The sequence below is a fragment of the Mercenaria mercenaria genome, chromosome 6, assembly GCF_021730395.1.
Source record: "Mercenaria mercenaria strain notata chromosome 6, MADL_Memer_1, whole genome shotgun sequence".
Taxonomy (NCBI): Eukaryota; Metazoa; Mollusca; class Bivalvia; order Venerida; family Veneridae; genus Mercenaria; species Mercenaria mercenaria.
This window is the reverse complement of record NC_069366.1, coordinates 61409898-61425502: the sequence shown is the minus strand read 5'-3', so window position 1 is coordinate 61425502 and position 15605 is coordinate 61409898. Positions and strand designations below refer to the sequence as shown.

At 36.6% G+C, this 15605-nt stretch overlaps 1 protein-coding gene across 1 annotated transcript in view; it reads left to right on the top strand.

Annotated features, from left to right (window-relative positions):
• The window catches only part of LOC123548733 (protein disulfide-isomerase TMX3-like), a 151686-nt gene that overhangs the window by 118303 nt on the left and 17778 nt on the right, over positions 1–15605 (top strand). The window contains exons 11-12 of the mRNA XM_045336239.2: positions 4742–4934; positions 10503–10571. Coding sequence (XP_045192174.2) covers positions 4742–4934; positions 10503–10571 — 262 coding nt within the window. The remainder of the gene's footprint in view (positions 1–4741; positions 4935–10502; positions 10572–15605) is intronic.

The following is a 15605-nucleotide window of genomic DNA, read 5'->3' as shown; positions in this document are numbered from 1 at the left end:
ACCGCTTATTTTTTCGTAATAATTAGAAATATCTTACAACTGATATAATTATGTCAAGCTCTCATCTGTTATAACCACAACCTCTTTTATAACACATTTGACATAGACACTTCAAATAAAATCACATAGTTATATTTTCTATTTTCGTTACAATTTTTGGTAACGTACATTTGATAACGTAAAGCACATGCCTACAAGTGTCAATTTTACCTGCAAAATGTAAATCTGTATATTCTGTCTTTACATATTGACATATTGTGTTGCTAGTATGGCTAACTGTAGCTACAGTTAGTATTTTCTAGAACGTATTAATGGTAACGTAAAAAGTAGGCTGTAATGTAAAAAGAACCCGGCTGTCAGATGGCAGATTTTCTGGAATGATAGCTCATATTATATGCTTTAAGAAAATCATAGCGTAGAAATATCCCTAGAGGGGGGGATGGGGGGTTATTGTCAGCTCAAGGTCTATACTTGCTTTGATGTGTAGCAGATTATCATACTTACCTGATACAACAGGCATTCCACTGTTTGGGAACATTTTTGTGGTGACCATTTAAGATTAATGATGATATGTTTAAAGTAGATGCCTGGAGCCAGTCTTACTTATTGTCATACTCTTGCTGTTTCCATCCTGTATATTTAATTTGTTTTGCTAATTTATTCTTGTTTTATTGTTAACTGTCTGACTAGAAAGATTATTGTCATCAGATACAGGCCTTGAGGTTAACAGTCTGACTAGAAAGACTATTAACCTCTGACTAGGAAGACTTTTGTCATTAGATACAGGCCATGAGGTTAACTGCCTGACTAGGAAGACTATTGTCATTCGATACAAGCCATGAGGTTGACTGTCTTACTAAAAGACTATTGTCATCAGATACAGGCCATGAGGTTGACTGTCTGACTAGAAAGACTATTGTCATCAGATACAGGCCATGAGGTTGACTGCCTGACTAGAAAGACTGTTGTCATCAGATACAGGCCATGAGGTCGACTTTCTGACTAGAAAGACTGTTGTCATCAGATACAGGCCATGAGGCCAAATGTCTGACTGATTAGAAAGACTGTTGTCATCAGATACAGGCCATGAGGCCGACTGTCTGACTAGAAAGACAGTTGTCATCAGATACAGGCCATGAGGCCGACTGTCTGACTAGAAAGACTATTGTCATCAGATACAGGCCATGAGGCCGACTGTCTGACTAGAAAGACTATTGTCATCAGATACTGGCCATGAGGTCTACTGTCTGACTAGAAAGACTATTGTCATCAGATACAGGCCATGAGGTCGACTGTCTGACTAGAAAGACTATTGTAAGATACAGGCCATGAGGTCTACTGTCTAACTAGAAAGACTATTGTAAGATACAGGCCATGAGGTTGACTGTCTGACTAGAAAGACTATTATGTCTCCCCCACTCTGGGGGAGACATATTGTTTTTGCCCTGTCCATCTGTCCATACGTCACACTTCATTTCTGAGCAATTACTGGAGAACCATTTGACCTAGAACCTTCAAACTTCATAGGGTGGCAGGGCTTATGGAGGAGACAACCCCTATTGTTTTTGGGGTCACTCCATTGAAGGTCAAGGTTACAGGTGCCTGAACATTGAAAACCATTTCCGATCAATAACTTGAGAACGACTTGACCCAGAATGTTGAAACTTCATAGGATTATTGGTCATGCAGAGTAGATGACCCCTATTGATTTTGGGGTCACTCCATTGAAGGTCAAGGTCACAGGGGCCTGAACATGGAAAACCATTTCCGATCAATACATTGAGAAAGACTTGACCCAGAATGTTGAAACTTCACAGGATGATTGGTCATACAGAGTAGATGACCCCTATTGATTTTGGGATCACTCTGTTAAAGGTCAAAGTCACAGGAGCCTGAACATTGAAAACCATTTCCGATCAATAACTTGAGAACCACTTGACCCAGAATGTTGAAACTTTATAGGATGATTGGATATGTATAGTAGATGACCCCTATTGATTTTGGGATCACTCTATTAAAGGTCAAGGTCACAGGGGCCTGAACATGGAAAAACATTTCCGTTCAGTAACTTGAGAGCTACTTGACCCAGAATTTTGAAACTTCATAGGATGATTGGATATGCAGAGTAGATGACCCCTACTGATTTTGGGGTCACCCGATCGTAGGTCAAGGTCACAACGGCTTGAACATGGAAAACAATTCATAACTTGAGAACCACTTAGCCCAGAATGTTGGAACTTTGTGGAATGATTGGACATGCCAAATAGATGATTCCTATTGCATCCAGCCATCAGTGTTGCTCTGACTTTTGTTCCTGTCCCCTATTGACTTCCTGCCTATATGACTATGCATTGGGTTGGGGGGGGGGGGGGGGGGAGACATGCGCTTTTCTACAAAAGCAACTTCTAGTTGTCATTAGATACAGGCCATGAGGTTAACTGTCTGACTAGAAAGATTATTGTCATTAGATACAGGCCATGAGGTTAGCTGTCTGATTAGAAAGACTATTTCATTACATACAATCCATGAGGTTGACTGTCTGACTAGAAAGACTATTGTCATTACATACAGGCCATAAGGTTAACTGTCAGGCTAGAAAGATTATTGTCTTTACATACAAGCCATGACCTAAAAAAATCATACAGATCTTTCTCAAATAGTGATAAGAAATCCAGTATAGCTGTACCTATTATACATTTTGAGCTTGAGTCCAGAAACAAAATATTGATAGATAGACCATGCTATTCCTTAACATGTCTGCTTTTTAAAACTAGAAATGTGTTCATGGGACACAGATGCCCCCACTACATGACAAAGGACACAGATCAACTTTGGGAAAACAATATGCTGATGTTGTCAAAAAAACTCATTTCTCTTCGTAATGACGGTAGGTAAAATATTTTCAGAGCTATGCGCGACAATACATTAAAAAATTTCCACGTCAGGGGCCATAACTCCTACAATACTGAATGAATCTTGTCTTGAAACCCAGGTGCACAACTGCACATACTGACAAACATTCCTGTAAACTTTGGTGACTCTAGGTCAAATACTTTTGGAGCTATGCGCGACACAACATTAAAATGACCAATTCTCATGAACAGCTAGATGGATCTTCATCAAATTTAGTTTGGAGCATCAGTATAAGGTCTTTTCCCAAATTTATTCAAATGATTTTGGCTAAAAATAGAAATTCTTTTGAATGACTACTTTCCATGACACACCGGATGAATCTTTATCAGACTTGAGACTCTTTAGCATCAGTATAATGTCCTTTTCAAAGTTTGTTCAAATGGGGGCACTTGGGAACCTTCAGGATCTGTTAGAGTTTTTAAACTAGAAATATCTTTAAATGAGTCATTAGAGTTGATCTGCTTTATTTAAATTTGGTCAGTAACATCATTATAAGGTCTTATTCCAAATTTGTTCAAATGAGGGCACTAAAAGTCCTGGCCTCGTTTAGGGCTACTATAGCTAAAATAGAATACCTTTAAGAGATGAACCACTTGAGGGATCTTCATAAAACTTGGTCTGTAGCATCATTGTAGGTCTCCTTCCACTTTTAATTAAATGGAGATGCTTGTAGCCTCCAGACAAAGTAAAAGTAACAAGAGCACCACCTTGCGGGTGCTGACGCTCATCTGATTTTTTTGTGTAATAGAAATATTGTCCTACCCATGATTTTCTAAGTCTAAAAAGGGCCACCATTCTTGCAAAAAAGAGGATAGAGTTATGTTTCTTAATGTACAGCGTCCGCTTATGATGGTGAAAAAGTGTTGCAAGTTTTAAAGCAATAGCTTTGATAGTTTATGAGAAAAGCTGAATTAAACATAATACTCAACCAAGACAACTGATTTTCTAAGTCCAAAAGGGGCAATAATTATTGCAAAAAAGCAGGATGGAGTTATGTTTCTTGCTGTACAGGGTCAGCTTATGATGGTGAACAAGTGTTGCAAGTTTTAAAGCAATAGCTTTGATAGTTTAAGAGAAAAAGTTGACCTAAACATAAAACTTAACCAAGAAATCTGATATTTTCTAAGTCTAAAAGGGGCCATAAATCTTGCAAAAGCAGGATGGAGTTATGTTTCTGGCTGTACAGGGTCAGCTTATGATGGTGAACAAGTGTTGCAAGTTTTAAAGCAATAGCTTTGACAGTTTAGGAGAAAAGCTGACTTAAACATAAAACTTAACCAAGAAAACTGATTTTCTAAGTACAGAAGGGGCCATAAATCTTGCAAAAAGTGGGATGGAGTTATGTTTCTTGATGTACAGGGTCAGCTTATGATGGTGAACAAGTATTCCAAGTTTCAAAACAGTAGCTTTAATAGTTTAGGAAAAAAGCTGACCTAAACATAAAACTTAACTAGGCAACGCTGATGCAGACGCCAACGCCGACACCGATCAAGTGATAACAATAACTCATCATTTTTTTCAAAAAAATCAGATGAGCTAAAAATAGCTTTAAACAGTTTGCGAGAAATTTAAACAGTTTCGTCTTGCGAACTGTTTTCTGGATCTTCATTATAAGGTGACATCATCTAAGGAATGTTCTTGACTATAGGCAGACGTCGTCAAAACAGCGGCCTGTTATCACTAAGCAGTGTTGATGTAACTTTAGCGCCTTTCCTTTTAATGTACATACGAAATGAACATCATAATTTCAATGGAAAAGAAAGGGCAAATGTAAATATTTTGTGTTAAACTCACAACAAACCAAAGGAAAAAACAATGTATATTTCAGTTATTTCCAGTTCCTGTGGATGGATGAGCCAGGCACTGTAAACAATATTATGTTGGCATTCATCAGTATGCCTTATGTGATGGTGTTAGATCCAACTGTTCATCTGTATTACATTCCTGAAACACCAATAGAAGATTTAGATGCTACCTCGTTAGGAAACTTCTTAAAAAATGTGAAAGATGGGAAAGTTCAGGTACGTATTTGTTCAGTTTTACTGGTAATATTGACACTACCTTTTTAGCTTGCCTGTCACATAGTGACAAGTTGAGCTTTTGTGATCGCCCTTCAGCCGTCGTCCATCTGCAATTTCTTGTGAACACGATAGAGACTACATTTTGCAATTGATTTTAATCAAACTTGCACACAACTTGTATTGGCATAATATCTTTCGAAAACTGGCCAGATCCCTTCATGGGTTCCAGAGTTCTGGCCCCTTAAACTTTTCATCACTTCTTTGCTATTTGATGGATTTTAATGAAATAAAAAATGTTAGTGCTTAGTTTGATGCTTTCAAGTGGTGACCTAAAAGAGATAACAGTGATCTGGTCGTTTCTTGCACAGTGTTCTTGTTTGTTCAGCATGTTTTTGTCCCATTGGATACCTTGTATCTTTATATACATATATAGGCTTATTAAGTAATGTATTTGATTGTGTCTAGCACCTGTGGCTTGCAGGGAAAACAAATGCATGATCTAATTATTGTTTCAAAGCCTGGAAGTCATAAAAGTTAGATGACCATTTCTGAAATTCAGTCTGTTGGAAGTATTTAGGACAGCTGTGACCAACAGGTTGAAAGTTGCTGAATTTAGTTCACTTATCCATCACCAATGCAGGTCTGAGCCGATATTTATCACCATTAAAGTCAGACTTTAAAATTTTGTTTTTTTTTCTCTGTCATTATTTAATAAGTACATTGAATGAATGTTAATTCTGTAGCTACAGACAGCTTTGCAAAATTGTATTTGTATGATTGTGATATGATCAAAGTGATGGCAACAATGGTGTGTAAATGCCATTATGCTGGCAGACGGAAGGTTACTTGTTCTGCACAATAGTGGTAGAAATAATGCTAGGAATTGGAAGAGGGTCATATATATTTTTGGAACAAATAGTTATGTAACATGTTATTTTCTGAAAATTGGATTATTAAAATTGATATATTTAATTTCTGAAATGCTAACATGACTTCAATGCATTAAACTATAGACAGCAAAATACCTAACTATATGTTGAAATGTTGAACATTCCATTACTTATATCTTGGCAGTTTCAAGGTGTAGGAGGAAAACTGGTTATTCATTTCCTATATTTTAAAACAAAAAACTTGTAGATGCTATTCATTATTTAGTTTTTGAATTATCTGGAAACTGCTTACTGTGAGTTTTCTCATTAGGTTATGAATTAGATTGTTTCCAGCAGATGCATGTCAGACTCTGTAAAGTGCAAAATAACTGTGTATTTTCTTTTTCATTTTACATGTTTCATTGGGTTATATTGTTGATATCCTGTTTGTGAATGAAAATAATTCTTCTTGCTGTCCTGATTTCAGGTAGAGTTATTAGTGTAGTCAATCGTTCTGGTAGTGTCAGCCTTTTTTCAGCTCACCTGAGCACAAAGTGCTCAAGGTGAGCTTTTGTGATCGCCCTGTGTCCGTCGTCCATCGGCGTCAACAATTTGACTATTAACACTCTATAGAGGTCACAATCTTGGCCCAATCTTAATGAAACTTGGTCAGAATGTTACCCTCAATAAAATACTGGACGAGTTCGATATTGGGTCATCTGGGGTCAAAAACTAGGTCACCAGGTCAAATCAAAGGAAAAGCTTGTTAACACTCTGGAGGTCACAATTTTGGCCCAATCTTAATGAAACTTGGTCAGAATGTTACCCTCAATAAAATCTTGGACGAGTTCGATATTGGGTCATCTGGGGTTAAAAACTAGGTCACCAGGTCAAACCAAAGGAAAAGCTTGTTAACACTCTAGAGGTCACATTTATGAAGTATCTTAATGAAACTTAGTCAGAATGTTAACCTCGATGATCTTTAGGTCCAGTTTGAATCTGGGTCATGTAGGGTCAAAAACTAGGTCACCAGGTCAAATCAAAGGAAAAGCTAGTTAACACTCTAGAGGTCACATTTATGACCATATCTTAATAAAACTTGGTCAGAATGTTAATCTTGATGATCTTTAGGTCAAGATCAAATCTGGGTCAGGTGGGGTCAAAAACTAGGTCGCTTGGTCAAATAAAAAAAAAAGTTTATTAACACTCTAGAGGCCACATTTATGACTTTATTTTCATGAAACTTAGTCAGAATGTTAATCTTGATGATCTTTAGGTCAAGTTTGAATCTGGGTCTTGTAGGGTCAAAAACTAGGTCACCGGGTCAAATCAAAGGAAAAGTTAGTTAGCACTTTAGAGGCCATATTTATGACTTTATCTTAATGAAACTTGGTCAGAATGTTAATCTTGTTGATCTTTAGGCCAACTTTAAATCTGGGTCAAATGGGGTCAAAAACTAGGTCACCAGGTCAAATCAAAGGAAAAGCTAGTTAACACTGTGTAAGCCACATTTATGACCATATCTTAATGAAACTTGGTCAGAATGTTAATGTTGATAGGTCAGGTTTAAATCTGGGTCAGGTGGGGTCAAAAACAAGGTCACCAGGTTAAATCAAAGGAAAAGCGTGATAACACTCTAGAGGCCATATTTATGACTGTATCTTGGTAAAACTTGGTCAGAATGTTAACCTTGATAATCTTTAGGTCAAGTTCGAATCTGGGTCATGTGGGATCAAAAACTAGGTCACCAGGTCGAATCAAAGGAAAAGCTAGTTAACACCCTAGAGGCCACATTTATGACCATATCTTAATGAAACTTGGTCAGAATGTTAATCTTGATGATCTTTAGGTCAGTTGGTCAGGTGAGTGATACAGGGCCTTCATGGCCCTCTTGTACTTAATTTCTGGACAAAATTACGCCAGAATTGGTCTGTAGCATCATGTCATAGACCTCTCTGAATTTCTTTTTCAAATGGCTCTTCTTGACTGCATTTAGAAGCCACTTAGGCTAAAATAGAAAAAAACTGAATGCTTATCTTAAACCTCTTGATGGATCTTACCAAACTTGTTCTGTAACATTCTTGTGTGAACCTTGTAAAGTTTGTTAAAATGGTTCCTCTGGCTGCCAAAGCTTTAAACTGTTTCTGCTTGTGGAAAAGAAACCTTTCATGGTCTCACAGACCTTTCTCAAATTAGATCAAATTGTTTCCCTTAACTGTTACTAAGTTAGATGCTGTAAGAGTGGAGAATATTTTTGGGAGACTATATGTACGTTCTTCCTACTGGAACCTTATCCTTGATTTAACCTTTACCCTGCTAAATTTCTAAAATGGACTGGTCAGTCATTCAAATTTGGGTGGTATTCAAAGGGATGTTCACTGAAAATTTACTGACTGAATAGCGAATATTGCAGACTATGATGAGTCTGTACGTACATGCTGGCTGATGTTGGTCTGCACTGGTCACAAAAACAAAACCACAAAAGTCGTGCTGCAATGTTGAAGTTTGACATTATTTGAGTAAAATTTGATATATCTTGATTGAAACCTCTATAAAAGGAAAAATTACTATCCAGATAATTTATAATATCAGACTCTTGAACACCGGATTTCACCTTTTCAGTTGTTGCTACACCAAACATGAAAATCGTTCATGTGTTTTCTTCTTGGTGATCATTATTTCTGTCTTGAAACAAAGAAGTATCTTCAGAATCTATACAATAGACTTTGTAGCAGTAGAAAAAAAGTGCCAGTTATTACTGATTCACCAGGATAATGAAAATAAGTCTGTTGTCAGGCCCACACAATCGAAGAAAGTGCTTAAGACACATTGTGGCAGCAAAAAATACTCTACAAGTTCTCTTACAAAAAAATTCTATTGTTTATTTACAGAAAAAAGTAACCTGTTGCTTTTGAAGCCAAGATTTGTTAGAATTGATATGCCATGCTATATATTCCTTTAGACTTTGTGTAAGAGATTAAACAGCAGGAGTAACCAGTCAAAACCATTTTATGCTTCCTGAAATGAAGTTGCCACTTTGTCTCTCTGACTTTTGTTGTCTAGACCATCAAATAGAATTTAGTGATATTTGGTATGAATAAGAAGTGCACCAAAATGGAGTGCATTGTACAAGAACCATAACTCTAGATGGTTTTATGACCCCCCCCCCCATGAGTGGTGGGGACATATAGATTTGCTCTTGTCCGTGCGTCCGTCTTTCCGTCCGTGCATTCGTCCGAAGTCCGTGACACGCCTAGCTCAAAAAGTATTTGATATAAATTAATGAAACCTTGCATGAGTCTTTATCATGATATGAACTTGCGCACCTTCTATTTTTCGTCTGGCTCCGCCCCCTAATTTGAGAGTTATGGCCCCTGAAATAGTAAAAAATGCACATTTTCACTTTGTGACACGCCTAGCTCAAAAAATATTTGATATAGATTCATGAAACCTTGCATGAGTCTTAATCATGATATGAACTTGCGCACCTCCTATTTTTCATCTGGTCCACCCCCTATTTCTAGAGTTATGGCCCCTGAAATAGTCAAAAATGCACATTTTCCCCTTGTGACACGCCTAGCTCAAAAAGTATTTGATATAAATTGATGAAACCTTGCATGCATCTTTATCATGGTATGAACTTACGCACCTCCTATTTTTCGTCTCGCTCCGCCCCCTAATTTTAGAGTTATGTCCCCTGAAATAGTCAAAAATGCACATTTTCACCTTGTGACACGCCTAGCTCAAAAAGTATTTGATATAGATTCATGAAACCTTGCATGAGTCTTAATCATGATATGAACTTGCGCACCTCCTATTTTTCATCTGTGTCCGTCCCCTATTTCTAGAGTTATGGCCCCTCAAATAGTAAAAAATGCACATTTTCCCCTTGTGACATGCCTAGCTCAAAAAATATTTGATATAAATTGATGAAACCTTGCATGAATCTTTATCATGATATGAACTTGCGCACCTCCTATATTTCATCTGGGTCCGCTCCTATTTCCAGAGTTATGGCCCCTGAAATAGTCAAAAAATGCACATTTTCACCTAATTATGTCCCTCACTCAAAAAGTATTTAATGTATATTCATGAAACCTTGCATGAGTCTTTATCATAATGTGAACTTGCACACTTGGCATTCTTCTTGAGAATTTTAGGGTTTATTACATAGTTATGGCCCTTGAAAGAGCCAAAATAGTGGATTTTTTGTTTGTGATGCTCATAGCTCAAAACATATATGGTATAGAATAATGAATCCATTTCATAATATTTTTTTTGAGGTATACCCCATTAAGACTGCAAACATTTGAATGATTTCCCTTTATTTGTGATAAATGTACCAGTTGGGGGCACACCCTGTGTCCTACAGACACATTCTAGTTTTAAAATGAAACTTCAAAACAACCCCTCTGTTTTGTTTTATCATCTTAAACATTTCAAAGATAAATGCTCTTTGGTTTAAATCATTTGTACACTTAGACTGGTTGTGTTTCTCAAGAACAATTATTGTAGTTTACTTTAAAATGGAGTATAACATAAATTGTCAGAAATAATTTATCATTAGAATGTGTGCAGGGATATCAAAATATTTAAGGAGCACAAGTCATTTCCGCTGGTAGCATGTAGGTACGTTGTCTGGTATTTATGGTTTGGACTGTTTGTCTGGATTTGTATTGATAAATAATTGTCATTTCAGGCACAGGGTGGTACAGGATTTTTCCAGAGAGTGAAAAGATTGTTCTATGACATTCTGGTCACAGTTATAGTAAGTATCGTACTAAAACTTGAATAGTATCTTGTAAATACATGCAATATTTCTCAACCCTGTAAGTTTCTGAGTAAAATTAGGATGGAAATGATTGGCTAATCACTTGTTACCACACATGATTCTGTTTGTCATACATTATATTCAATGTCAAATAGTCAGTTTCATGTGAGAGACTTAGGGCCATAGTTGCCCCTTTTGTAGATAGAATTTGTGTGGACCACTTTTGCTGAACTGCTGGTGGGATTAGAATGAAACTAATAAAATGATCATAACCAAGCTTAGTTGTGCATATTGTTTGGATTTAATGGATGAATATTTTAGCAGAGTACTGGGCCCTTGAACTATATTTTAGCAGGGTACTGGGCCCTTAAAATGTATTTTAGCAGAGTAATGGGCCCTTGAAATTTCAACAGATGAATTGTCCCTTCAAATTTATTTTTAGCAGAGTAATGGGCCCTTCAGATATATTTTAGCAGAGTAATTGGCCCTTATATATATATTTATAGGAGAGTTATGGGCCCTTGAAATATAGTTTTAGCAGAGTAATGGGCCCTATAAATATATTTTAGCAGAAATGGGCCCTTGAAATATATATACTAGGGGAGACATATTGTTATTGGTCTTTCCATCTGTCCGTCACACTTCATTTCCTATCAATAACTGGAGAACCATTTGACCTGGAACGTTTCAACTTCATAGAGTGATATGGTTTACAGAGTAGATGTCCCCTATTGTTTCTGAGGTCACTCGATCAAAGGTCAAGGTCACAGGGGCCTGCGTATGGAAAACCGTTTCCGATTAATAACAAGAACCACATTACCAAGAATTTTGAAACTTAATAGGCTGGTAGGGTATGCATAGTAGATGACTTCTATTGATTTTCGGGTCACTTGACCAAAGGTTAAGGTCACAGAGACCAGAAGATGGAAAACCATTTCCAATCAATAATTGGAGAACCACTTGACTTAAAACTTTCGAACTCCTATTGTATTTGGGGTCACTCCATCAATGGTCAAGGTCACAGGGGCCTGAATTTGAAAACCATTTTCAATCAGTGACTTGAGAACTACTTGACCCAGAATGTTGGAACTTCATAGGATGATTTGACATGCAGAGTAGATGACCTCCATTGATTCTGAAATCACTCAATCAAAGGTCAAGGTCACAGGGGTCAGAACATGGAAACCCATTTCCAATCAATAGCTGGAGAACCATTTACCTAGAACCTTTAAACCTCATAAGTTGATAGGGCTTACAGAGTAGGTGACTCTTACACTTTTTGGGGTACTCCATAAAAGATCAAGGTCACAAGGGCCTGAACATGGAAAATCATTTCTAGTCAATAACTTGAGAACTACTTGATCTGGAATATTGAAACTTCATAGGATGATTTGACATGCATACTAGATGCCAACTATCGATTTATAGGATGATTGGACATGCCTAGTAGATGACCCCTATCGATTTTTTCAGCCATTCTTTCAGAAGTCAAGGTCACAGGGGCCAGAACATGGAAAACCATTCCTAATTCATAACCACTTGACCCAGAACATTCAAACTTCATGGTATGATTGGACATGCCTAGTAGATGATCCCTATTGCATTTCAGTCACTAAGCCAACCATTATATATACTGTCTCTTATTGACTTTTGCTCCTGTCCCCTATTTACTTCTTGCCTATAACTACTATGCTTTGGGGGAGACACATGCGTTTCTACAAAAGCATCTTCTTGTTTAGCAGAGAAATGGGCCCTGAAAGATCAAATAAGTGAATCCTGTCCAGACTACTCTTTTGAAACTAGTTGCTTGATTTCAGCCAAACATACTACAGACAAAACTTTGTAATATTTTGTTATTAGTTCCCTACTGGTTGAAAACCAGTTTCGGGGACTATAGGAATGCTATTTTCTGGCAGTCATTCCGTCCGTCTGTCTGCAATTTCGTGTCCGGTCCATAACTCTGTCATCCATGAAGGGATTTTAATATTACTTGCACAAATGTTCCCCATGATTAGATGATGTGTCATGCACAAAACCCTGACCCCTAGCATAAAGGTCAAGGTCACAATTGGAGGTCAAAGATCAACAGGGCTTTTTTTCCTTTCCGGTCCATAACTCTGCCATTCATGAAGGGATTTTAATATTACTTGGCACAAATGTACCTCATAATAAGGCTATGTGTTGTGCAAAACTTTCAGATCCATAGCTCAAAGGTCAAGGTCACACTTAGCAGTCAGATGTTAACTTGGCATGAACAGGGTCTGTTTTGTGTCTGGTCCATAACTCTGTCATTCATGAAGGGATTTTAATATCACTTGGCACAAATGTTTCCCATGATGAGACAACATGTCGTGCGCATATCTGGTTCAAAGATCAAGGTCACAGCTGGAGGTCAAAGTTCAACAGGGCTTTTTTCCTGTCTTGTCCATAACTCTGCCATCCATGAAGGGATTTGAATATTACTTGGCACAAATGTTCCCCATGATGAGACGACATGTCTTGCATAAAACCCATAACCTCAGCTCAAAGGTCAAGATCACAATTAGAGGTCAAAGGTCAAACAGATTGTAATGCACAAGAACCAGGTCCCTAGGTCTATGGTCTAGGTCACACGTAAAGGTCAAAGGTCAAATTCAAGAATAACTGTCCGGAGCATTTCTTTTCATGCATGGAGGGATTTTGAAGTAGCTTGGCTCAAATGTTCACACCACCATGAGGCACCCTTGTTTTTTGAATTATGTCCCATTGTTTTATTATAAATAGATTATATGATTATATTGTAATTTATTTATTACTGGCCATAGAGAAAAATCAAGACCAGTTTTCTGAGGTACAACATGCATGTTACATCCAATTTTTAGGTGTATTTTGATCTATCTCTACCTGGTAAAGAGTTTCTTGTATACTTATATTATATAGATTAATTTTCCTTTGTTGTTACTATAAATAACTTATATAATACCTTTTTGTTAAGGTTTCGATGGAGGCCTTGAGAAACAAAAATCAAACAACACCAAATCATAGAAAGAAAGAGTTGTTTGACATGAAAATTGAACAGCATGTAAAACATGTATATTACTTTACGAAACAAGTGTCAGTATACTGATATAAACATTGAATTCCGGAAAAGGGCTGCCTAAAGGGGCTCCACTTCCGGACAGTTAAACGCCTTTAAAAACTCACCATTTTCAAAGAACTGTTACACATGTTTGTTTTGATGCATTTGCAATAGCGTGCGAGTGGTGAAATTTCGCATAACAAGGTGGAACACAGTTTTCAGCGATTGTTTATCTTTATTTCTTTACAAATGGCATTCATTTTCAAAGGGAGACAACTGTTCCCGATTATTTTAAGTACAAATTGCATTCATTTTCAAAGGGAAACAACTTTTTCCGATTATTTTAAGTAATCTTTGAGAAAAAGTTGTCTCCCTTTGAAAATGAATGCCATTTGTAAAGAAAAAAAGATAAACAATTGCTGAAAACTATGTTCCACCTTGTTACGTGAAATTTCACCACTCGTACGCTATTGCAAATGCATCAAAACAAACATGTGTAACAGTTCTTTGAAAATGGTGAGTTTTTAAAGGCGTTTAACTGTCCGGAAGTGGAGCCCCTTTAGGCAGCCCTTTTCCGGAATTCAATGTTTATATCAGTATGCTGACACTTGTTTCGTAAAGTAATATACATGTTTTACATGCTGTTCAATTTTCATGTCAAACAACTCTTTCTTTCTATGATTTGGTGTTGTTTGATTTTTGTTTCTCAAGGCCTCCATCGAAACCTTAATCGACCAAAAAAGCCATATGAAAACAGCTGTAGGTTTTTATATACACAATTTTTAATCCCAAGTGTTTTGTTATAAAATATTGTATATATGTTTATATAGTACAATATTGTTTATACATCATTGACAGATATCAGTTCATTATGTTATACTGCAGTAGAGAAAATTAGGTGCCTTCCAGTAGGGGACTTGTATTGCATGGCAATACTTCATTCACTTGTTTTAACTGGAGTGCATGTCAAAATAACATTAATATATTGTGCGCAAGGAATGTTATCTGTTAAATACTGCACTTGTCTCCCATTAACACTTTTCTGCTATACTGGAAGCACAGTTGTCTGTTTAGCAGTGCAGTTCAACTCGACAAGGTCGAAAGGGACAATCACCCTTCAGCGGGAAATTTTAGAGATTCTTAAAATCATGATAAAACAAGATTTTTATCTACAAAGCACTGGTAGAACAATAAAGTTGATGATATTGCCAATTTAGAGACCCCTTAATATAAAGAAATGCACTGTGAGGCAGCGTAAAAATGGTAATAATTACATAATAATTATGTAATCATGATGTAATCATTGATGGAATTGGGGTTTCATTATGCATTTATTGTAGTGCACTTGTTTTATAAAGCATAAAAAGTTGAACAAGAGTGTTTTGTTCAGTGCTTGCAGGGCAGATTTACATCTTACCTGCAGTTTATTTATAATTTGTATATTTGAACAGTTTTATGTGATATCTGATTTTGATGTTTTATTGCTGTAAAGATACACAGATACTGCTAGAATTGCTGATCAGCAATATATTTACTATCAATTGCTGAAATTATATACCGTGAACTTGTTGGTATTCCTAATTTCAAGAATTTTGCAGTTGATTATATCCAAACAAACATTTGCCATTATTTTTATTTCAGGAAATATAAATGCACTGAACAATTTCTGTGCAATTAACTGGTTTGGCATTCCTTGTTGTAAATGTAGTTGGAGGCGTCTATTCAGAGATTACGTTAATTGCTAATTGTTATTACAGTAATTAATGAAACAACAAAATTCATTGCGAGTAAAATAAAGATGCTTTACTTTAATCATGATATTGGCAAGAAAATTCTCTAAATATTTAACCATGTTGTTTAATCAGCAGAAATTTTGTTTACATTATGTCGATCATATATCCCTGACTGACTTAAAGATTTGACCACAGACACTCTTTGTCCTAGCTATGCTGTTACTAAACTGATTGAAAGGG